Below are 27248 nucleotides of genomic sequence, written 5' to 3'. Positions count from 1 at the left end.
CGGCAAGAGTCTCAAGTTTAAGTATCAGTTTGCAATATAAATATGTTTTAATTGAGTTAATAAAGCCGCATAGGAACTTGGTCTCTTTTTTGTTTTCTTGAGTAAGGCAGCTCCAAAATGCAGCCTAGCTCACTCAGTGCTTTCTGTGGTGGTGGGGCAAGCCAGCAGAAAATACAGAGCGTTGCGCCGTGATTGGCTCAGTGTTCTGTCACTCATGGGGACACTATGTCACCGCCAAATCTAAGAGTAGAGCTCGAAAATTCAAGCCCCTTGGGTGCTGCCATAGAGTTACATTAGAAGTGCCCATCCAAGAAGGCTCAAGGTCATTGGTCACAGATAAAATGACGTCAAATCACGTTTTATCTACAGTAGCTTTGGTTGGACAGACCATGTCAACATCATTATTTTGAAATCTTAGTCGACAATCTACTGGCAAATTCCTTTTTAATCCTTGTCATATGAAGAGAAATAATGAAGAGAAATTATAGATAAAACGTACCGGTGTTCATCGGCCATAAACATTACACAACAAGTTGGAAATCGCAAATTAAACAATGAATTTGGAAGGAATCAGTGGCTAACTGCAAGCATTGTAAAGCAATCACTATCCTGCTATTCAGTGGAGTGGGTGTGGGGTCCAAGTCTGGGTTTAAGGGTCTCTTTTCCAGGCTTAAAATTATAAACATTCAACATTGGTCATGCTGTCAATCCAGCATGACTTCTGCCGCTTTCAAAACAACTGGAAACGCAGAACTGGGAAATCTGATTTCAGTGAGTTCAAGACAACTGGGAACTCGGAAAAAACTGGTCATCCAACTCGAGGCCTCTTTCTAGAGCTCCGACCTGTTTTTTCCGAGTTCCCAGTTGTCTTGAAAGCACCATAAATCCAGAGAATGAAAGACCTTGATGACAAGTGAGCACATCAAAACAAGATGAGTCCAAAAAATGTATTGTATGCTGCTGCATAAATTATGCAATATGCCAGGGAGATATGTAAACTGTAGCTAAGAAAGTAATACTAAGTGTATGTTCTGTAGTAAGCTGTTAGTAGCCCATGTATCTCACCCTAATAATTTGGTCCGGTTTCACCCCCTAATTTTGCATAGTGTTCTAACTTGGTGATGCACATGTAGCCTTTAACCTGTTTTAGAGAAATGTAACATTTGAATATGAGCTTTCACTGTTTGAAAAGAGCTTTCACTGTTTGCTTTTATGCCCCCTTTATTTATCGTACGGTTCTGACTTGGTGTACAGGGAGAACACTGAAAGAACGACACATGTTCTGATTTCTGTCGCTGTACATTTCAAAAGTGCTGAACAAATAGTTATATTGACTACGTCCGTCCTAGCCTGCTCATGAATGTCTTCATCGAAATTACAGATTGCCTCTTATCCGCTTGTCGTCCCTCTATGGCACATTTTGTACAATTGTCACGAGAAACCACATTTGTTTACGTTTTTTATTTTTTAAAGGCAGTAAATGAGGCTGAATGAACAGTTTTCCAGACAACAGTTTGCCAGACAGTTGCCAGACAAGGCTCCACTCATAGACAGGTGTATCAGTGGTACTGTGTTGGGACAGCTTTATGTCGGCCCCAACAGTGTGACGGCACCGTTTGTCAACGTTATAGTGCAATTCATGTATTGTTTAGTGTTGTGGGTTTGCTGGCATGCATCTAAAAAACACATGTCTTTACTTTGCCCCAACCAAGATATACATTCTAAAATCACCACTGCACCCATCTACAATGACCACACTAGAACAACAAGTCCTGTTCAATCAGCCACTGTTGAGACCGGCCGACTGAGATGTATTAGTACAGCCTGATTATCCTGTCTGAGATGTATTAGTACAACCTGATTATCCTGTCTGAGATGTATTAGTACAGCCTGATTATCCTGTCTGAGATGTATTAGTACAGCCTGATTATCCTGTCTGAGATGTCTGATTATCCTGTCTGAGATGTATTAGTACAGCCTGATTATCCTGTCTGAGATGTCTGATTATCCTGTCTGAGATGTATTAGTACAGCCTGATTATCCTGGCTGAGATGTATTAGTACAGCCTGATTATCCTGTCTGAGATGTCTGATTATCCTGTCTGAGATGTATTAGTACAGCCTGATTACCCTGTCTGAGATGTATTAGTACAGCCTGATGATCCTGTCTGAGATCTATTAGTAAACACACACACAGTTGTTTACCTGGGGAAGGTGCGACTGCGTAGCTCCTTGATGAACACCTGACTGCCGTTCTGAACAGCTCGGATGTCTCCTCTCTGTCCCGTGTCGTGTTTACTCCTTTTCTTGTTTTTCACTAAAATAAAACAGAAATATTAACACACAAACACCACCATTAGGAACAACAACAAAATATATGTACTGTGTACATGAGTCACTAATGAAACAATATCATAATCAGGGTCCTATTGACTAGACACCACAGGGTTAGGGCCCTATTGACTAGACACCACAGGGTTAGGGCCCTATTGACTAGACACCACAGGGTTAGGGCCCTATTGACTAGACACCACAGGGTTAGGGCCCTATTAACTAGACACCACAGGGTTAGGGCCCTATTGACTAGACACCACAGGGTTAGGGCCCTATTGACTAGACACCACAGGGTTAGGGCCCTATTGACTAGACACCACAGGGTTAGGGTCCTATTGTATAGACACCACAGGGTTACTAAATAACATCGTTAGGGTCCTATTGACTAGACACCACAGGGTTAGGGTCCTATTGACTAGACCCCACAGGGTTAGGGTCCTATTGAATAGACACCACAGGGTTAGGGCCCTATTGACTAGACACCACAGGGTTAGGGTCATATTGACTAGACACCACAGGGTCCTATTGACTAGACACCACAGGGTTAGGGTCTTATTGACTAGACACCACAAGGTTAGGGTCCTATTGACTAGACACCACAGGGTTAGGGTCCTATTGACTAGACACCACAGGGTCCTATTGACTAGACACCACAGGGTCCTATTGACTAGACACCACAGGGTTAGGGTCTTATTGACTAGACACCACAAGGTTAGGGTCCTATTGACTAGACACCACAGGGTTAGGGTCCTATTGACTAGACACCACAGGGTCCTATTGACTAGACACCACAGGGTCCTATTGACTAGACACCGCAGGGTTAGGGTCCTATTGACTAGACACCACAGGGTTAGGGTCCTATTGACTAGACACCACAGGGTCCTATTGACTAGACACTACAGGATTAGGGTCCTATTGACTAGACACCACAGGGTCAGGGTCTTATTGACTAGACACCACAGGGTCCTATTGACTAGACACCACAGGGTCCTATTGACTAGACACCACAGGGTTAGGGTCCTATTGACTAGACACCACAGGGTTAGGGTCCTATTGACTAGACACCACAGGGTTAGGGTCTTATTGACTAGACACCACAGTGTCCTATTGACTAGACACCACAGGGTTATGGTACTATTGACTAGACACCACAGTGTTAGGGTCCCATTGACTAGACACCACAGGGTTAGGGTCTTATTGACTAGACACCACAGGGTCCTATTGACTAGACACCACAGGGTTAGGGTACTATTGACTAGACACCACAGTGTTAGGGTCCCATTGACTAGACACCACAGGGTTAGGGTCTTATTGACTAGACACCACAGGGTTAGGGTCTTATTGACTAGACACCACAGGGTTAGGGTCCTAATTAAATAATATCATAAGGGTCCTATTGACTAGACACCACAGGGTTAGGGCCAAGAAACTCTTGTCTTATTGGCTACGGTGTGCACTAATTAATGAAACCCTGTGTAGTGTCAGCCTGGAGGACTGTAGGTATGACAGAGAGAAGGACAGAAAGACCTACTGGTGGATTTTCCATCGGTCTTCTCACAGTTGGGACAGTGGTAGATGTCAATGTCTGGAGCCTCGTCCTCATCCACACCAACACAGCTGAAACACACAGAGAAATAGATTGGCTATATAACTTAACACAGCTGAAACAACAGACAGAAATACATTGGCTTGCTCTTCAAGAAATGCTGGCGGCCATGACAGAAGCCAAACTTGAGTTATCTTGGGGGTGTGGTTTGATGTGGGTGTTTTCTTGGGTGTGTCCTTGCCACCACCAATGACACGCCCCTCTGTCAGAACCTTTCCGGCAGCAGTTTCCCCTCCCACTCAATCACAACAAACAAACCTCCGGCAGGCTCAGTTCAATAACTACAGGCAGATTTATGGTGAGGTGTCGGAGGAAGCTTTGAATAGGTCAGTCGCCTACAGGGTAATATGAGAAGAACGCAATTGCTGAATATATTTAGATATTGTAGACTCAGTGCGGTGCTAACTTTCACATGCAGAACAAACCATTTACATGCAGGGCCTTCAGAAAGTATTCATACCCCTGGACTTATTCCACACGCTGTTGTGGTACAGTCTGAAATGAAAACAGTTTTCCCCCTCAATTTACACACAATACCCCATAATGACAAAGAAATGCAGAAATATAATTTACATAAGTACTCACACCCCTGAGTCAATACAGAATCACAAATTAAATATATATAAGAGCTGTGCACACCTGGATTGTACAACATCTGAGCATTATTCTTTTTTTAAACTCTTAAGCTCTGTCAAATTGGTTGTTGATCATTGCTATACAGCCATTTTCAAGTCTTACCATAGATTTTTTTAAGCCAATTTAAGTCAAAACTGTCTTCTTGGTAAACTACTCCAGTGTAGATTTGGCCCTGTGTTTTAAGTTATTGTCCTGCTGAAAGGTGGATTTGTCTCCCGGTGTCTGTTGGAAAGCAGACTGAACCAGGTTTTCCTCTAGGATTTTGCCTGTGCTTAGCTCTATGCCGTTTCTTTTTATCCTTAACAACTCCCTAGTTCTTGCCAACGACGATTATACCCATAACATGATGCAGCCACCGCCATGCATGAAAATATGAAGAGTGGTACTTGGTGATGTGTTGTGTTTGCCCCAAACATAACGCTATTTATTCAGAACATAAAGTTCACTTCTTGGCCCTATTTTATGCAGTTTTACTTTAATGTCTTATTGCAAACAAGATTCATGTTTTGGAATATTTGTACTCTGTACAGGCTTCCATCTTTTCACTCTGTCATTTAGGTTAATATTGTGGAGTAACTCAGTTTTCTCCTACCACAACCATTGGCCTCATGGTGAAATTCCTGAGCAGTTTCCTTCCTCTCCAGCAACTACGTTAGGAAGGACGCCTGTATCTTTGTAGTGACTAGGTGTAATGATACACCATCCAAAGTGTAATTAATAACCTCATCATGCTCAAAGGCATATTCAATGTCTGCTTTTTTTATTGTTACCCATCTACCAATCGTAGCCCTTCTTTGTGAGGCATTGGAAAACCTCCCTGGTCTTTGTGGTTGAATCTATTTGAAATTCAACTCATTGTATGTGTTGGGAACAGCGATGAGGTATTCACTTAAAAAATCATGTTAAACACTATTATTGCACAGAGAGCGATTCCATGCAACGTTTTTAGGCTTGTCATAAAGGGCTTGAATACTTACTGACTAAAGACATTTCAGCTTTTCATTATTTATGAATGTGTAAACATTTCTAAAAACATAATACCCCATAATGTGAAAGTGGAATTGTGTGTAGGACAACAAAACTAAATTCAACCCATTTTAAATGCAGGCTGTAACAATGTGGGAGATACTGTAACACCATAGAAGCAGTGCTCTATTAATATAACATTGTGCACCTTTCATCATTCATCCCTAGCCAATACAGATCAAAACCTTGGTCAGAGTGGTCATAACATCCTGTGTGGTAATGGGGCTACCATGGTAACATGTCAGAGTGGTCATACCTTCCTGTCTGGTGGTAATGGGGTTACCATGGTAACATGTCAGAGTGGTCATACCTTCGTGTCTGGTGGTAATGGGGCTACCATGGTAACATGTCAGAGTGGTCATACCTTCCTGTCTGGTGGTAATGGGGTTACCATGGTAACATGTCAGAGTGGTCATACCTTCGTGTCTGGTGGTAATGGGGTTACCATGGTAACATGTCAGAGTGGTCATACCATCCTGTCTGGTGGTAATGGGGCTACCATGGTAACATGTCAGGGATTCTCCCTCCCAATATTGACTAATACCTGATCCTGGTCGAGAACACACAGGGGTTCTCCCTCCCCATATTGACTAATACCTGATCCTGGTCCAGAACACACAGGGGTTCTCCCTCCCCATATAGACTAATACCTGATCCTGGTCCAGAACACACAGGGGTTCTCCCTCCCCATATAGACTAATACCTGATCCTGGTCCAGAACACACAGGGGTTCTCCCTCCCCATATTGACTAATACCTGATCCTGGTCCAGAACACACAGGGGTTCTCCCTCCCCATATAGACTAATACCTGATCCAGAACACACAGGGGTTCTCCCTCCCATATAGACTAATACCTGATCCTGGTCCAGAACACACAGGGGTTCTCCCTCCCCATATAGACTAATACCTGATCCTGGTCCAGAACACACAGGGATTCTCCCTCCCATATAGACTAATACCTGATCCTGGTCCAGAACACACAGGGGTTCTCCCTCCCATATAGACTAATACCTGATCCTGGTCCAGAACACACAGGGGTTCTCCCTCCCATATAGACTAATACATGATCCTGGTCCAGAACACACAGGGGTTCTCCCTCCCCATATTGACTAATACCTGATCCTGGTCCAGAACACACAGGGGTTCTCCCTCCCCATATTGACTAATACCTGATCCTGGTCCAGAACACACAGGGGTTCTCCCTCCCCATATAGACTAATACCTGATCCTGGTCCAGAACACACAGGGGTTCTCCCTCCCCATATAGACTAATACCTGATCCTGGTCCAGAACACACAGGGATTCTCCCTCCCATATAGACTAATACCTGATCCTGGTCCAGAACACACAGGGGTTCTCCCTCCCATATAGACTAATACCTGATCCTGGTCCAGAACACACAGGGGTTCTCCCTCCCATATAGACTAATACCTGATCCTGGTCCAGAACACACAGGGGTTCTCCCTCCCCATATTGACTAATACCTGATCCTGGTCCAGAACACACAGGGGTTCTCCCTCCCCATATTGACTAATACCTGATCCTGGTCCAGAACACACAGGGGTTCTCCCTCCCCATATAGACTAATACCTGATCCTGGTCCAGAACACACAGGGGTTCTCCCTCCCCATATAGACTAATACCTGATCCTGGTCCAGAACACACAGGGGTTCTCCCTCCCCATATAGACTAATACCTGATCCTGGTCCAGAACACACAGGGGTTCTCCCTCCCCATATAGACTAATACCTGATCCTGGTCCAGAACACACAGGGGTTCTCCCTCCCCATATTGACTAATACCTGATCCTGGTCCAGAACACACAGGGGTTCTCCCTCCCCATATAGACTAATACCTGATCCTGGTCCAGAACACACAGGGGTTCTCCCTCCCCATATTGACTAATACCTGATCCTGGTCCAGAACACACAGGGGTTCTCCCTCCCCATATAGACTAATACCTGATCCTGGTCCAGAACAAACAGGGGTTCTCCCTCCCCATATAGACTAATACCTGATCCTGGTCCAGAACACACAGGGGTTCTCCCTCCCCATATAGACTAATACCGGATCCTGGTCCAGAACACACAGGGGTTCTCCCTCCCCATATTGACTAATACCTGATCCTGGTCCAGAACACACAGGGGTTCTCCCTCCCCATATTGACTAATACCTGATCCTGGTCCAGAACACACAGGGGTTCTCCCTCCCCATATTGACTAATACCTGATCCTGGTCCAGAACACACAGGGGTTCTCCCTCCCCATATTGACTAATACCTGATCCTGGTCCAGAACACACAGGGGTTCTCCCTCCCCATATTGACTAATACCTGATCCTGGTCCAGAACACACAGGGGTTCTCCCTCCCCATATAGACTAATACCTGATCCTGGTCCAGAACACACAGGGGTTCTCCCTCCCCATATTGACTAATACCTGATCCTGGTCCAGAACACACAGGGGTTCTCCCTCCCCATATAGACTAATACCTGATCCTGGTCCAGAACACACAGGGGTTCTCCCTCCCCATATTGACTAATACCTGATCCTGGTCCAGAACACACAGGGGTTCTCCCTCCCCATATAGACTAATACCTGATCCTGGTCCAGAACACACAGGGGTTCTCCCTCCCCATATAGACTAATACCTGATCCTGGTCCAGAACACACAGGGGTTCTCCCTCCCCATATAGACTAATACCTGATCCTGGTCCAGAACACACAGGGGTTCTCCCTCCCCATATTGACTAATACCTGATCCTGGTCCAGAACACACAGGGGTTCTCCCTCCCCATATAGACTAATACCTGATCCTGGTCCAGAACACACAGGGGTTCTCCCTCCCCATATAGACTAATACCAATTCATTCAAAAAGAAAAAAAGACAACAAGTAAAAGTTGTGTCAAGTAACATTTTAATGCTGAGTGCCAGGTCTCTGTCCAATCAGAGACATCAGTATCTGTCTGTCTATCAGAGTGCCAGGTCTCTGTCCGTTCAGAGACATCAGTATCTGTCTGTCTATCAGAGTGCCAGGTCTCTGTCCGTTCAGAGACATCAGTATCTGTCTGTCTATCAGAGTGCCAGGTCTCTGTCCGTTCAGAGACATCAGTATCTGTCTGTCTATCAGAGTGCCAGGTCTCTGTCCAATCAGAGACATCAGTATCTGTATGTCTGTCAGAGTGCCAGGTCTCTGTCCAATCAGAGACATCAGTATCTGTATGTCTGTCAGAGTGCCAGGTCTCTGTCCAATCAGAGACATCAGTATCTGTCTGTCTATCAGAGTGCCAGGTCTCTGTCCAATCAGAGACATCAGTATCTGTATGTCTGTCAGAGTGCCAGGTCTCTGTCCAATCAGAGACATCAGTATCTGTATGTCTGTCAGAGTGCCAGGTCTCTGTCCGTTCAGAGACATCAGTATCTGTATGTCTGTCAGAGTGCCAGGTCTCTGTCCAATCAGAGACATCAGTATCTGTATGTCTGTCAGAGTGCCAGGTCTCTGTCCAATCAGAGACATCAGTATCTGTATGTCTGTCAGAGTGCCAGGTCTCTGTCCAATCAGAGACATCAGTATCTGTATGTCTGTCAGAGTGCCAGGTCTCTGTCCAATCAGAGACATCAGTATCTGTCTGTCTGTCAGAGTGCCAGGTCTCTGTCCGTTCAGAGACATCAGCAGCTGTCTGTCTGGTCTCTGTCCATTCAGAGACATCAGTATCTGTCTGTTTGGTCTCTGTCCAATCAGAGACATCAGTATCTGTCTGTCTGTCAGAGTGCCAGGTCTCTGTCCAATCAGAGACATCAGTATCTGTATGTCTGTCAGAGTGCCAGGTCTCTGTCCAATCAGAGACATCAGTATCTGTATGTCTGTCAGAGTGCCAGGTCTCTGTCCAATCAGAGACATCAGTATCTGTATGTCTGTCAGAGTGCCAGGTCTCTGTCCAATCAGAGACATCAGTATCTGTCTGTCTGTCAGAGTGCCAGGTCTCTGTCCGTTCAGAGACATCAGCAGCTGTCTGTCTGGTCTCTGTCCATTCAGAGACATCAGTATCTGTCTGTTTGGTCTCTGTCCAATCAGAGACATCAGTATCTGTCTGTCTGTCAGAGTGCCAGGTCTCTGTCCAATCAGAGACATCAGTATCTGTATGTCTGTCAGAGTGCCAGGTCTCTGTCCGTTCAGAGACATCAGCAGCTGTCTGTCTGGTCTCTGTCCATTCAGAGACATCAGTATCTGTCTGTTTGGTCTCTGTCCAATCAGAGACATCAGTATCTGTCTGTCTGTCAGAGTGCCAGGTCTCTCTCCATTCAGAGACATCAGTATCTGTCTGTCTGGTCTCTCTCCATTCAGAGACATCAGCATCTGTCTTTCTGGTCTCTCTCCATTCAGAGACATCAGTATCTGTCTGTCTGGTCTCTGTCCATTCAGAGACATCAGTATCAAGCCTGTCTATCAGAGTGCCAGGTCTCTCTCCATTCAGAGACATCAGTATCAAGCGTGTCTATCAGAGTGCCAGGTCTCTCTCCATTCAGAGACATCAGTATCAAGCCTGTCTGAACTTCATCAAATATACTGGTCGGTCACAAACACACGGAGTACTGATTTCATTATCTATGGTGGTAATGATTAGCCTGGTGGAACCAACCGGATCGCTGCATTAGCCTTTCTATTTCACTTCTGATATCATCAAATGGGAAATCAAATAGAATGTTGATTAGTTCTACCAGGCTAGGTTATACCCTGGACATTATATGGTTATCAGGCTGGTTCCACCAGGCTAGGTTATACACTGGACATTATATGGTGATCAGGCTGGTTCCACCAGGCTAGGTTATACCCTGGACATTATATGGTCATCAGGCTGGTTCCCATCAGGCTAGGTTATACCCTAGACATTATATGGTGATCAGGATGGTTCCACCAGGCTAGGTTATACCCTAGACATTATATGGTGATCAGGCTGGTTCCACCAGGCTAGGTTATACCCTGGACATTATATGGTGATCAGGCTGGTTCCACCAGGCTAGGTTTTACCCTGGACATTATATGGTGATCAGGCTGGTTCCACCAGGCTAGTTTATACCCTGGACATTATATGGTGATCAGGCTGGTTCCATCAGGTTAGGTTATACCCTGGACATTATATGGTGATCAGGCTGGTTCCCACCAGGCTAGGTTATACCCTGGACATTATATGGTGATCAGGCTGGTTCCATCAGGCTAGGTTATACCCTGGACATTATATGGTGATCAGGCTGGTTATACCCTGGACATTATATGGTGATCAGGCTGGTTATACCCTGGACATTATATGGTGATCAGGCTGGTTATACCCTGGACATTATATGGTGATCAGGCTGGTTCCATCAGGCTAGGTTATACCCTGGACATTATATGGTGATCAGGCTGGTTATACCCTGGACATTATATGGTGATCAGGCTGGTTCCATCAGGCTAGGTTATACCCTGGACATTATATGGTGATCAGGCTGGTTATACCCTAGACATTATATGGTGATCAGGCTGGTTCCATCAGGCTAGGTTATACCCTGGACATTATATGGTGATCAGGCTGGTTATACCCTGGACATTATATGGTGATCAGGCTGGTTCCACCAGGCTAGGTTATACCCTGGTCATTCTATGGTGAACACAGTGATCAGGCTGGTTCCACCAGGCTAGGTTATACCCTGGACATTATATGGAGATCAGGCTGGTTCCACCAGGCTATGTTATACCCTGGACATTATATGGTGATCAGGCTGGTTCCCACCAGGCTAGGTTATACCCTAGACATTATATGGTGATCAGGCTGGTTCCACCAGGCTAGGTTATACCCTGGACATTATATGGTGATCAGGCTGGTTCCACCAGGCTAGGCCATACCCTGGTCATTCTATGGTGAACAAAGTGATCAGGCTGGTTCCACCAGGCTAGGTTATACCCTGGACATGATATGGTCATCAGGCTGGTTCCATCAGGCTAGGTTATACCCTGGACGTTATATGGTGATCAGGCTGGTTCCATCAGGCTAGGTTATACCCTAGACATTATATGGTGATCAGGCTGGTTCCACCAGGCTAGGTTTTACCCTGGACATTATATGGTGATCAGGCTGGTTCCACCAGGCTAGGTTATACCCTGGACATTATATGGTGATCAGGCTGGTTCCATCAGGTTAGGTTATACACTGGACATTATATGGTGATCAGGCTGGTTCCACCAGGCTAGGTTATACCCTGGACATTATATGGTGATCAGGCTGGTTCCACCAGGCTAGGTTTTACCCTGGACATTATATGGTGATCAGGCTGGTTCCACCAGGCTAGGTTATACCCTGGACATTATATGGTGATCAGGCTGGTTATACCCTGGACATTATATGGTGATCAGGCTGGTTATACCCTGGACATTATATGGTGATCAGGCTGGTTATACCCTGGACATTATATGGTGATCAGGCTGGTTCCATCAGGCTAGGTTATACCCTGGACATTATATGGTGATCAGGCTGGTTATACCCTGGACATTATATGGTGATCAGGCTGGTTATACCCTGAAATTATATGGTGATCAGGCTGGTTCCATCAGGCTAGGTCATACCCTGGACATTATATGGTGATCAGGCTGGTTATACCCTAGACATTATATGGTGATCAGGCTGGTTCCATCAGGCTAGGTTATACCCTGGACATTATATGGTGATCAGGCTAGTTATACCCTGGACATTATATGGTGATCAGGCTGGTTATACCCTGGACATTATATGGTGATCAGGCTGGTTCCACCAGGCTAGGTTATACCCTGGACATTATATGGTGATCAGGCTGGTTCCACCAGGCTAGGTTATACCCTGGTCATTCTATGGTGAACACAGTGATCAGGCTGGTTCAACCAGGCTAGGTTATACCCTGGACATTATATGGAGATCAGGCTGGTTCCACCAGGCTAGGTTATACCCTGGACATTATAAGGTGATCAGGCTGGTTCCCACCAGGCTAGGTTATACCCTATACATTATATGGTGATCAGGCTAGGTTATACCCTGGACATTATATGGTGATCAGGCTGGTTCCATCAGGCTAGGTTATACCCTGGACATGATATGGTCATCAGGCTGGTTCCATCAGGCTAGGTTATACCCTGGACGTTATATGGTGATCAGGCTGGTTCCATCAGGCTAGGTTATACCCTAGACATTATATGGTGATCAGGCTGGTTCCACCAGGCTAGGTTTTACCCTGGACATTATATGGTGATCAGGCTGGTTCCACCAGGCTAGGTTATACCCTGGACATTATATGGTGATCAGGCTGGTTCCATCAGGTTAGGTTATACCCTGGACATTATATGGTGATCAGGCTGGTTCCATCAGGCTAGGTTATACCCTGGACATGATATGGTCATCAGGCTGGTTCCATCAGGCTAGGTTATACCCTGGACGTTATATGGTGATCAGGCTGGTTCCATCAGGCTAGGTTATACCCTAGACATTATATGGTGATCAGGCTGGTTCCACCAGGCTAGGTTTTACCCTGGACATTATATGGTGATCAGGCTGGTTCCACCAGGCTAGGTTATACCCTGGACATTATATGGTGATCAGGCTGGTTCCATCAGGTTAGGTTATACACTGGACATTATATGGTGATCAGGCTGGTTCCACCAGGCTAGGTTATACCCTGGACATTATATGGTGATCAGGCTGGTTCCACCAGGCTAGGTTTTACCCTGGACATTATATGGTGATCAGGCTGGTTCCACCAGGCTAGGTTATACCCTGGACATTATATGGTGATCAGGCTGGTTATACCCTGGACATTATATGGTGATCAGGCTGGTTATACCCTGGACATTATATGGTGATCAGGCTGGTTATACCCTGGACATTATATGGTGATCAGGCTGGTTCCATCAGGCTAGGTTATACCCTGGACATTATATGGTGATCAGGCTGGTTATACCCTGGACATTATATGGTGATCAGGCTGGTTATACCCTGAAATTATATGGTGATCAGGCTGGTTCCATCAGGCTAGGTCATACCCTGGACATTATATGGTGATCAGGCTGGTTATACCCTAGACATTATATGGTGATCAGGCTGGTTCCATCAGGCTAGGTTATACCCTGGACATTATATGGTGATCAGGCTAGTTATACCCTGGACATTATATGGTGATCAGGCTGGTTATACCCTGGACATTATATGGTGATCAGGCTGGTTCCACCAGGCTAGGTTATACCCTGGACATTATATGGTGATCAGGCTGGTTCCACCAGGCTAGGTTATACCCTGGACATTATAAGGTGATCAGGCTGGTTCCCACCAGGCTAGGTTATACCCTATACATTATATGGTGATCAGGCTAGGTTATACCCTGGTCATTCTATGGTGAACACAGTGATCAGGCTGGTTCAACCAGGCTAGGTTATACCCTGGACATTATATGGAGATCAGGCTGGTTCCACCAGGCTAGGTTATACCCTGGACATTATAAGGTGATCAGGCTGGTTCCCACCAGGCTAGGTTATACCCTATACATTATATGGTGATCAGGCTAGGTTATACCCTGGACATTATATGGTGATCAGGCTGGTTCCATCAGGCTAGGTTATACCCTGGACATGATATGGTCATCAGGCTGGTTCCATCAGGCTAGGTTATACCCTGGACGTTATATGGTGATCAGGCTGGTTCCATCAGGCTAGGTTATACCCTAGACATTATATGGTGATCAGGCTGGTTCCACCAGGCTAGGTTTTACCCTGGACATTATATGGTGATCAGGCTGGTTCCACCAGGCTAGGTTATACCCTGGACATTATATGGTGATCAGGCTGGTTCCATCAGGTTAGGTTATACCCTGGACATTATATGGTGATCAGGCTGGTTCCACCAGGCTAGGTTATACCCTGGACATTATATGGTGATCAGGCTGGTTCCACCAGGCTAGGTTTTACCCTGGACATTATATGGTGATCAGGCTGGTTCCACCAGGCTAGGTTATACCCTGGACATTATATGGTGATCAGGCTGGTTATACCCTGGACATTATATGGTGATCAGGCTGGTTATACCCTGGACATTATATGGTGATCAGGCTGGTTATACCCTGGACATTATATGGTGATCAGGCTGGTTCCATCAGGCTAGGTTATACCCTGGACATTATATGGTGATCAGGCTGGTTATACCCTGGACATTATATGGTGATCAGGCTGGTTATACCCTGAAATTATATGGTGATCAGGCTGGTTCCATCAGGCTAGGTCATACCCTGGACATTATATGGTGATCAGGCTGGTTATACCCTAGACATTATATGGTGATCAGGCTGGTTCCATCAGGCTAGGTTATACCCTGGACATTATATGGTGATCAGGCTAGTTATACCCTGGACATTATATGGTGATCAGGCTGGTTATACCCTGGACATTATATGGTGATCAGGCTGGTTCCACCAGGCTAGGTTATACCCTGGACATTATATGGTGATCAGGCTGGTTCCACCAGGCTAGGTTATACCCTGGTCATTCTATGGTGAACACAGTGATCAGGCTGGTTCAACCAGGCTAGGTTATACCCTGGACATTATATGGAGATCAGGCTGGTTCCACCAGGCTAGGTTATACCCTGGACATTATAAGGTGATCAGGCTGGTTCCCACCAGGCTAGGTTATACCCTAGACATTATATGGTGATCAGGCTGGTTCCACCAGGCTAGGTTATACCCTGGACATTATATGGTGATCAGGCTGGTTCCACCAGGCTAAGCTATACCCTGGTCATTCTATGGTGAACACAGTGATAAGGCTGGTTCCACCAGGCTAGGTTATACCCTGGACATTATATGGAGATCAGACTGGTTCCATCAGGCTAGGTTATACCCTGGACATTATATGGTGATCAAGCTGGTAACACCAGGCTAGGTTATACCCTGGACATTATATGGTGATCAGGCTGGTTATACCCTGGACATTATATGGCGATCAGGCTGGTTCCATCAGGCTAGGTTATACCCTGGACATGATATGGTCATCAGGCTGGTTCCATCAGGCTAGGTTATACCCTGGACATTATATGGTGATCAGGCTGGTTATACCCTGGACATTATATGGTGATCAGGCTGGTTATACCCTGGACATTATTTGGTGATCAGGCTGGTTATACCCTGGACATTACATGGTGATCAGGCTGGTTATACCCTGGACATTATATGGTGATCAGGCTGGTTCCACCAGGCTAGGTTATACCCTGGACATTATATGGTGATCAGGCTGGTTCCACCAGGCTAGGTTATACCCTGGACATTATATGGAGATCAGGCTGGTTCCACCAGGCTAGGTTATACCCTGGACATTATAAGGTGATGAGGCTGGTTCCCACCAGGCTAGGTTATACCCTAGACATTATATGGTGATCAGGCTGGTTCCACCAGGCTAGGTTATACCCTGGACATTATATGGTGATCAGGCTGGTTCCACCAGGCTAGGTTATACCCTGGACATTATATGGAGATCAGGCTGGTTCCACCAGGCTAGGTTATACCCTGGACATTATATGGTGATCAGGCTGGTTCCACCAGGCTAAGCTATACCCTGGTCATTCTATGGTGAACACAGCGATCAGGCTGGTTCCACCAGGCTAGGTTATACCCTGGACATTATATGGAGATCAGACTGGTTTCATCAGGCTAGGTTATACCCTGGCCTGGACATTATATGGTGATCAGGCTGGTAACACCAGGCTAGCTTATACCCTGGCCATCATATGGTGATCAGGCTGGTTATACCCTGGACATTATATGGTGATCAGGCTGGTTATACCCTGGACATTATATGGTGATCAGGCTGGTTATACCCTGGACATTATTTGGTGATCAGGCTGGTTATACCCTGGACATTACATGGTGATCAGGCTGGTTATACCCTGGACATTATATGGTGATCAGGCTGGTTCCACCAGGCTAGGTTATACCCTGGACATTATATGGTGATCAGGCTGGTTCCACCAGGCTAGGTTATACCCTGGACATTATATGGAGATCAGGCTGGTTCCACCAGGCTAGGTTATACCCTGGACATTATAAGGTGATGAGGCTGGTTCCCACCAGGCTAGGTTATACCCTAGACATTATATGGTGATCAGGCTGGTTCCACCAGGCTAGGTTATACCCTGGACATTATATGGTGATCAGGCTGGTTCCACCAGGCTAAGCTATACCCTGGTCATTCTATGGTGAACACAGTGATAAGGCTGGTTCCACCAGGCTAGGTTATACCCTGGACATTATATGGAGATCAGACTGGTTCCATCAGGCTAGGTTATACCCTGGACATTATATGGTGATCAAGCTGGTAACACCAGGCTAGGTTATACCCTGGACATTATATGGTGATCAGGCTGGTTATACCCTGGACATTATATGGCGATCAGGCTGGTTCCATCAGGCTAGGTTATACCCTGGACATGATATGGTCATCAGGCTGGTTCCATCAGGCTAGGTTATACCCTGGACATTATATGGTGATCAGGCTGGTTATACCCTGGACATTATATGGTGATCAGGCTGGTTATACCCTGGACATTATTTGGTGATCAGGCTGGTTATACCCTGGACATTACATGGTGATCAGGCTGGTTATACCCTGGACATTATATGGTGATCAGGCTGGTTCCACCAGGCTAGGTTATACCCTGGACATTATATGGTGATCAGGCTGGTTCCACCAGGCTAGGTTATACCCTGGACATTATATGGAGATCAGGCTGGTTCCACCAGGCTAGGTTATACCCTGGACATTATATGGTGATCAGGCTGGTTCCCACCAGGCTAGGTTATACCCTAGACATTATATGGTGATCAGGCTGGTTCCACCAGGCTAGGTTATACCCTGGACATTATATGGTGATCAGGCTGGTTCCACCAGGCTAAGCTATACCCTGGTCATTCTATGGTGAACACAGTGATCAGGCTGGTTCCACCAGGCTAGGTTATACCCTGGACATTATATGGAGATCAGACTGGTTCCATCAGGCTAGGTTATACCCTGGACATTATATGGTGATCAGGCTGGTAACACCAGGCTAGCTTATACCCTGGACATCATATGGTGATCAGGCTGGTTATACCCTGGACATTATATGGTGATCAGGCTGGTTCCATCAGGCTAGGTTATACCCTGGACATTATATGGAGATCAGGCTGGTTCCACCAGGCTAGGTTATACCCTGGACATTATATGGTGATCAGGCTGGTTCCCACCAGGCTAGGTTATACCCTAGACATTATATGGTGATCAGGCTGGTTCCACCAGGCTAGGTTATACCCTGGACATTATATGTTGATCAGGCTGGTTCCACCAGGCTAAGCTATACCCTGGTGATTCTATGGTGAACACAGTGATCAGGCTGGTTCCACCAGGCCGGTTATACCCTGGACATTATATGGAGATCAGGCTGGTTCCACCAGGCTAGGTTATACCCTGGACATTATATGGTGATCAGGCTGGTTCCCACCAGGCTAGGTTATACCCTAGACATTATATGGTGATCAGGCTGGTTCCACCAGGCTAGGTTATACCCTGGACATTATATGGTGATCAGGCTGGTTCCACCAGGCTAAGCTATACCCTGGTCATTCTATGGTGAACACAGCGATCAGGCTGGTTCCACCAGGCTAGGTTATACCCTGGACATTATATGGAGATCAGACTGGTTTCATCAGGCTAGGTTATACCCTGGCCTGGACATTATATGGTGATCAGGCTGGTAACACCAGGCTAGCTTATACCCTGGACATCATATGGTGATCAGGCTGGTTATACCCTGGACATTATATGGTGATCAGGCTGGTTCCATCAGGCTAGGTTATACCCTGGACATTATATGGTGATCAGGCTGGTTATACCCTGGACATTATATGGTGATCAGGCTGGACCCACCAGGCTAGGTTATACCCTGGTCATTCTATGGTGAACACAGTGATCAGGCTGGTTCCACCAGGCCGGTTATACCCTGGACATTATATGGAGATCAGGCTGGTTCCACCAGGCTAGGTTATACCCTGGACATTATATGGTGATCAGGCTGGTTCCCACCAGGCTAGGTTATACCCTAGACATTATATGGTGATCAGGCTGGTTCCACCAGGCTAGGTTATACCCTGGACATTATATGGTGATCAGGCTGGTTCCACCAGGCTAAGCTATACCCTGGTCATTCTATGGTGAACACAGCGATCAGGCTGGTTCCACCAGGCTAGGTTATACCCTGGACATTATATGGAGATCAGACTGGTTTCATCAGGCTAGGTTATACCCTGGCCTGGACATTATATGGTGATCAGGCTGGTAACACCAGGCTAGCTTATACCCTGGACATCATATGGTGATCAGGCTGGTTATACCCTGGACATTATATGGTGATCAGGCTGGTTCCATCAGGCTAGGTTATACCCTGGACATTATATGGTGATCAGGCTGGTTATACCCTGGACATTATATGGTGATCAGGCTGGACCCACCAGGCTAGGTTATACCCTGGTCATTCTATGGTGAACACAGTGATCAGGCTGGTTCCACCAGGCTAGGTTATACCCTGGACATTATATGGTGATCAGGCTGGTTCCACCAGGCTAGGTTATACCCTGGACATTATATGGAGATCAGACTGGTTCCATCAGGCTGGTTATACCCTGGACATTATATGGAGATCAGGCTGGTTCCACCAGGCTAGGTTATACCCTGGACATTATATGGTGATCAGGCTGGTTCCCACCAGGCTAGGTTATACCCTAGACATTATATGGTGATCAGGCTGGTTCCACCAGGCTAGGTTATACCCTGGACATTATATGGTGATCAGGCTGGTTATACCCTGGACATTATATGGTGATCAGGCTGGTTATACCCTGGACATTATTTGGTGATCAGGCTGGTTATACCCTGGACATTACATGGTGATCAGGCTGGTTATACCCTGGACATTATATGGTGATCAGGCTGGTTCCACCAGGCTAGGTTATACCCTGGACATTATATGGTGATCAGGCTGGTTCCACCAGGCTAGGTTATACCCTGGACATTATATGGAGATCAGGCTGGTTCCACCAGGCTAGGTTATACCCTGGACATTATATGGTGATCAGGCTGGTTCCCACCAGGCTAGGTTATACCCTAGACATTATATGGTGATCAGGCTGGTTCCACCAGGCTAGGTTATACCCTGGACATTATATGGTGATCAGGCTGGTTCCACCAGGCTAAGATATACCCTGGTCATTCTATGGTGAACACAGTGATCAGGCTGGTTCCACCAGGCTAGGTTATACCCTGGACATTATATGGAGATCAGACTGGTTCCATCAGGCTAGGTTATACCCTGGACATTATATGGTGATCAGGCTGGTAACACCAGGCTAGCTTATACCCTGGACATCATATGGTGATCAGGCTGGTTATACCCTGGACATTATATGGTGATCAGGCTGGTTCCATCAGGCTAGGTTATACCCTGGACATTATATGGAGATCAGGCTGGTTCCACCAGGCTAGGTTATACCCTGGACATTATATGGTGATCAGGCTGGTTCCCACCAGGCTAGGTTATACCCTAGACATTATATGGTGATCAGGCTGGTTCCACCAGGCTAGGTTATACCCTGGACATTATATGTTGATCAGGCTGGTTCCACCAGGCTAAGCTATACCCTGGTGATTCTATGGTGAACACAGTGATCAGGCTGGTTCCACCAGGCCGGTTATACCCTGGACATTATATGGAGATCAGGCTGGTTCCACCAGGCTAGGTTATACCCTGGACATTATATGGTGATCAGGCTGGTTCCCACCAGGCTAGGTTATACCCTAGACATTATATGGTGATCAGGCTGGTTCCACCAGGCTAGGTTATACCCTGGACATTATATGGTGATCAGGCTGGTTCCACCAGGCTAAGCTATACCCTGGTCATTCTATGGTGAACACAGCGATCAGGCTGGTTCCACCAGGCTAGGTTATACCCTGGACATTATATGGAGATCAGACTGGTTTCATCAGGCTAGGTTATACCCTGGCCTGGACATTATATGGTGATCAGGCTGGTAACACCAGGCTAGCTTATACCCTGGACATCATATGGTGATCAGGCTGGTTATACCCTGGACATTATATGGTGATCAGGCTGGTTCCATCAGGCTAGGTTATACCCTGGACATTATATGGTGATCAGGCTGGTTATACCCTGGACATTATATGGTGATCAGGCTGGACCCACCAGGCTAGGTTATACCCTGGTCATTCTATGGTGAACACAGTGATCAGGCTGGTTCCACCAGGCCGGTTATACCCTGGACATTATATGGAGATCAGGCTGGTTCCACCAGGCTAGGTTATACCCTGGACATTATATGGTGATCAGGCTGGTTCCCACCAGGCTAGGTTATACCCTAGACATTATATGGTGATCAGGCTGGTTCCACCAGGCTAGGTTATACCCTGGACATTATATGGTGATCAGGCTGGTTCCACCAGGCTAAGCTATACCCTGGTCATTCTATGGTGAACACAGCGATCAGGCTGGTTCCACCAGGCTAGGTTATACCCTGGACATTATATGGAGATCAGACTGGTTTCATCAGGCTAGGTTATACCCTGGCCTGGACATTATATGGTGATCAGGCTGGTAACACCAGGCTAGCTTATACCCTGGACATCATATGGTGATCAGGCTGGTTATACCCTGGACATTATATGGTGATCAGGCTGGTTCCATCAGGCTAGGTTATACCCTGGACATTATATGGTGATCAGGCTGGTTATACCCTGGACATTATATGGTGATCAGGCTGGACCCACCAGGCTAGGTTATACCCTGGTCATTCTATGGTGAACACAGTGATCAGGCTGGTTCCACCAGGCTAGGTTATACCCTGGACATTATATGGTGATCAGGCTGGTTCCACCAGGCTAGGTTATACCCTGGACATTATATGGAGATCAGACTGGTTCCATCAGGCTGGTTATACCCTGGACATTATATGGAGATCAGGCTGGTTCCACCAGGCTAGGTTATACCCTGGACATTATATGGTGATCAGGCTGGTTCCCACCAGGCTAGGTTATACCCTAGACATTATATGGTGATCAGGCTGGTTCCACCAGGCTAGGTTATACCCTGGACATTATATGGTGATCAGGCTGGTTCCACCAGGCTAGGCTATACCCTGGTCATTCTATGGTGAACACAGTGATCAGGCTGGTTCCACCAGGCTAGGTTATACCCTGGACATTATATGGAGATCAGGCTGGTTATACCCTGGACATTATATGGTGATCAGGCTGGTTCCATCAGGCTAGGTTATACCATGGACATGATATGGTCATCAGGCTGGTTCCATCAGGCTAGGTTATACCCTGGACATTATATGGTGATCAGGCTGGTTCCACCACGCTAGGTTTTACCTTGGATATTATATGGTGATCAGGCTGGTTCCACTAGGCTAGGTTATACCCTGGACATTATATGGTGATCAGGCTGGTTCCCACCAGGCTAGGTTATACCCTGGACATTATATGGTGATCAGGCTGGTTCCATCAGGCTAGGTTATACCCTGGACATTATATGGTGATCAGGCTGGTTCCACCAGGCTAGGTTATACCCTGGACATTATATGGAGATCAGACTGGTTCCATCAGGCTGGTTATACCCTGGACATTATATGGAGATCAGGCTGGTTCCACCAGGCTAGGTTATACCCTGGACATTATATGGTGATCAGGCTGGTTCCCACCAGGCTAGGTTATACCCTAGACATTATATGGTGATCAGGCTGGTTCCACCAGGCTAGGTTATACCCTGGACATTATATGGTGATCAGGCTGGTTCCACCAGGCTAGGCTATACCCTGGTCATTCTATGGTGAACACAGTGATCAGGCTGGTTCCACCAGGCTAGGTTATACCCTGGACATTATATGGAGATCAGGCTGGTTATACCCTGGACATTATATGGTGATCAGGCTGGTTCCATCAGGCTAGGTTATACCATGGACATGATATGGTCATCAGGCTGGTTCCATCAGGCTAGGTTATACCCTGGACATTATATGGTGATCAGGCTGGTTCCACCAGGCTAGGTTTTACCTTGGATATTATATGGTGATCAGGCTGGTTCCACTAGGCTAGGTTATACCCTGGACATTATATGGTGATCAGGCTGGTTCCCACCAGGCTAGGTTATACCCTGGACATTATATGGTGATCAGGCTGGTTCCATCAGGCTAGGTTATACCCTGGACATTATATGGTGATCAGGCTGGTTATACCCTGGACATTATATGGTGATCAGGCTGGTTATACCCTGGACATTATATGGTGATCAGGCTGGTTATACCCTGGACATTATATGGTGATCAGGCTGGTTCCATCAGGCTAGGTTATACCCTGGACATTATATGGTGATCAGGCTGGTTATACCCTGGACATTATATGGTGATCAGGCTTGTTATATCCTGGACATTATATGGTGATCAGGCTGGTTCCATCAGGTTAGGTTATACCCTGGACATTATATGGTGATCAGGCTGGTTATACCCTGGACATTATATGGTGATCAGGCTGGTTCCATCAGGCTAGGTTATACCCTGGACATTATATGGTGATCAGGCTGGTTATACCCTAGACATTATATGGTGATCAGGCTGGTTCCATCAGGCTAGGTTATACCCTGGACACTATATAGTGATCAGGCTGGTTATACCCTGGAAATTATATGGTGATCAGGCTGGTTATACCCTGGACATTATATGGTGATCAGGCTGGTTCCACCAGGCAAGGTTATACCCTGGACATTATATGGTGATCAGGCTGGTTCCACCAGGCTAGGTTATACCCTGGTCATTCTATGGTGAACACAGTGATCAGGCTGGTTCCACCAGGCTAGGTTATACCCTGGACATTATAAGGAGATCAGGCTGGTTCCACCAGGCTAGGTTATACCCTGGACATTATATGGTGATCAGGCTGGTTCCCACCAGGCTAGGTTATACCCTAGACATTATATGGTGATCAGGCTGGTTCCACCAGGCTAGGTTATACCCTGGACATTATATGGTGATCAGGCTGGTTCCACCAGGCTAGGCTATACCCTGGTCATTCTATGGTGAACACAGTGATCAGGCTGGTTCCACCAGGCTAGGTTATACCCTGGACATTATATGGAGATCAGACTGGTTCCATCAGGCTAGGTTATACCCTGGACATTATATGGTGATCAAGCTGGTAACACCAGGCTAGGTTATACCCTGGATATTATATGGTGATCAGGCTGGTTATACCCTGGACATTATATGGTGATCAGGCTGGTTCCATCAGGCTAGGTTATACCCTGGACATGATATGGTCATCAGGCTGGTTCCATCAGGCTAGGTTATACCCTGGACATTATATGGTGATCAGGCTGGTTATACCCTGGACATTATATGGTGATCAGGCTGGTTATACCCTGGACATTACATGGCGATCAAGCTGGTTATACCCTGGACATTACATGGTGATCAGGCTGGTTATACCCTGGACATTATATGGTGATCAGGCTGGTTCCACCAGGCTAGGTTATACCCTGGACATTATATGGTGATCAGGCTGGTTATACCCTGGACATTATATGGTGATCAGGCTGGTTATACCCTGGACATTATATGGTGATCAGGCTGGTTCCATCAGGCTAGGTTATACCCTGGACATTATATGGTGATCAGGCTGGTTATACCCTGGACATTATATGGTGATCAGGCTGGTTCCACCAGGCTAGGTTATACCCTGGACATTATATGGTGATCAGGCTGGTTCCACCAGGCTAGGTTATACCCTGGTCATTCTATGGTGAACACAGTGATCAGGCTGGTTCCACCAGGCTAGGTTAAACCCTGGACATTATATGGAGATCAGGCTGGTTCCACCAGGCTAGGTTATACCCTGGACATTGTATGGTGATCAGGCTGGTTCCCACCAGGCTAGGTTATACCCTAGACATTATATGGTGATCAGGCTGGTTCCACCAGGCTAGGTTATACCCTGGACATTGTTTGGTGATCAGGCTGGTTCCACCAGGCTAGGCTATACCCTGGTCATTCTATGGTGAACACAGTGATCAGGCTGGTTCCACCAGGCTAGGTTATACCCTGGACATTATATGGAGATCAGACTGGTTCCATCAGGCTGGTTATACCCTGGACATTATATGGTGATCAGGCTGGTAACACCAGGCTAGGTTATACCCTGGACATTATATGGTGATCAGGCTGGTTATACCCTGGACATTATATGGTGATCAGGCTGGTTCCATCAGGCTAGGTTATACCCTGGACATTATATGGTGATCAGGCTGGTTATACCCTGGACATTATATGGTGATCAGGCTGGTTATACCAGGCTAGGTTATACCCTGGACATTATATGGTGATCAGGCTGGTTATACCCTGGACATTATATGGTGATCAGGCTGGTTATACCCTGGACATTATATGGTGATCAGGCTAGGTTATACCCTGGACATTATATGGTGATCAGGCTAGGTTACACCCTGGACATTATATGGTGATCAGGCTGGTTATACCCTGGACATTACATGGTGATCAGGCTGGTTATACCCTGGACATTATATGGTGATCAGGCTAGGTTATACCCTGGGCATTATATGGTATCAGGCTGGTTATACCCTGGACATTATATAGTGATCAGGCTGGTTATACCCTGGACATTATATGCATCTAGGAAGTAGAACATTTCAAACATGTCAGTTTACATAAATTCTGTTTCACGATTGGCTTTTCAAATGTATCAGTGAGTTACCTTCTGTATTTGTACACATGATGAGCCTGTGAAAGCTGCTGCCTCTGACAGGTGAAGGTTGCTGGCCAACATGTCTGACTGTTCCATTCATCACAGTGATGGCATGTCTGCATGACGCTTAATAGAGCCTCTCTACGCTCTTTTGGGGTGGCAGGCAGCCTAGTGGTTAGAGCGTGGGGCCAGTAACCGAAAGGTTGGCGGATCGAATCCCCGAGCTGACAAGGTAAAAAAAAAAAATGGTTGTTCTGCCCCTGAACAAGGCCACTGTTCCTAAGCCGTCATTGTAAATAAGAATTTGTTCTCGGTCCGATTAAATTCATACCATGGTGCGGTTCGCTGCAGGTGAGAAACGCAGTCCGGACCAAACACAGGAAAATATGTTGTGCAGTATTATTGGTTGTTTGACTGGGAACAGAACCAGAATAGTGCAGTATCATTGGTTGTTTGACTGGGAACAGAACCAGAATAGTGCAGTATCATTGGTTGTTTGACTGGGAACAGAACTAAATTCAGTATCGTTGGTTGTTTGACTGGGAACAGAACTAAAGGCAGCAGCTACTCTTCCTGGGGTTTATTATGGATCCCCATTAGTTCCTGCCAAGGCAGCAGCTACTCTTCCTGGGGTTTATTATGGATCCCCATTAGTTCCTGTCAAGGCAGCAGCTACTCTTCCTGGGGTTTATTATGGATCCCCATTAGTTCCTGCCAAGGCAGCAGCTACTCTTCCTGGGGTTTATTATGGATCCCCATTAGTTCCTGTCAAGGCAACAGCTACTCTTTCTGGGGTTTATTATGGATCCCCATTAGTTCCTGTCAAGGCAGCAACTACTCTTCCTGGGGTTTATTATGGATCCCCATTAGTTCCTGCCAAGGCAACAGCTACTCTTCCTGGGGTTTATTACGGATCCCCATTAGTTCCTGCCAAGGCAGCAACTACTCTTCCTGGGGTTTATTATGGATCCCCATTAGTTCCTGCCAAGGCAGCAGCTACTCTTCCTGGGGTTTATTATGAATCCCCATTAGTTCCTGCCAAGGCAGCAGCTACTCTTCCTGTGGTTTATTATGGATCCCTATTAGTTCCTGCCAAGGCAGCAGCTACTCTTCCTGGTGTACAGCAAAATTAAGGCAGTTTATACCATTTTAAAAACAAAAACATTACATTCACAGATTTCACAACACACTGTGTGCCCTCATGCCTCTACTCCACCACATATCTACAGTACTAAATCCATGTATATGTATAGTGCGTATGTTATCGTGTGTGTATGCATGTGTCTATGTTTTGTTGCTTCACAGTCCCCCGCTGTTCCATAAGGTGTTTTTTAATCTGTTTTTTAAAATCAAATTTTACTGCTGCATCAGTTACTTGAAGTGGAATAAAGTTAAATGTAGTCATGTCTCTATGTAGTACTGTGGAATAGAGTTCCATGTAGTCATGACTCTGTAGTACTGTGGAATAGAGTTCCATGTAGTCATGGCTCTATGTAGTACTGTGGAATAGAGTTCCATGTAGTCATGGCTCTATGTAGTACTGTGCACCTCCCATAGTCTGTTCTATACTTGGGGACTGTGAAGGGACATCTTGTGGCATGTCTTCTGGGGTATGCATGGGTGTCTGAGCTGTGCGCCAGTAGTTTAGAACGACAGCTTGGTGCATTCAACATGTCAATACCTCTCATAAATACAAGTTGTGATGACGTCACTCTCCTCCACTTTGAGCCAGGAGAGTTTGACATGCATATTATTAAATTTAGCGCTCTGTGTACATCCAAGGACCAGCCGTGTTGCCCTGTT

At 46.3% G+C, this 27248-nt stretch overlaps 1 protein-coding gene across 2 annotated transcripts in view; it reads right to left on the bottom strand.

The window, feature by feature from the left end:
- The window catches only part of LOC110529064 (lysine-specific demethylase phf2), a 157655-nt gene that overhangs the window by 120507 nt on the left and 9900 nt on the right, over positions 1-27248 (bottom strand). For both annotated transcript variants that reach the window (XM_090242159.1, XM_090242160.1), the window contains exons 2-3: positions 3865-3950; positions 2205-2316 (exon numbers count right to left, since the gene is read on the bottom strand). In XM_090242159.1, the coding sequence (XP_090098285.1) occupies positions 2205-2316; positions 3865-3950 (198 nt within the window). The remainder of the gene's footprint in view (positions 1-2204; positions 2317-3864; positions 3951-27248) is intronic.

Source organism: Oncorhynchus mykiss, chromosome 7 (assembly GCF_057628025.1).
Source record: "Oncorhynchus mykiss isolate SJ-2025 chromosome 7, ASM5762802v1, whole genome shotgun sequence".
NCBI classification, from domain to species: Eukaryota; Metazoa; Chordata; class Actinopteri; order Salmoniformes; family Salmonidae; genus Oncorhynchus; species Oncorhynchus mykiss.
Note: the sequence above shows the minus strand (reverse complement) of the source record. Positions and strands in the feature narration are given on the sequence as shown.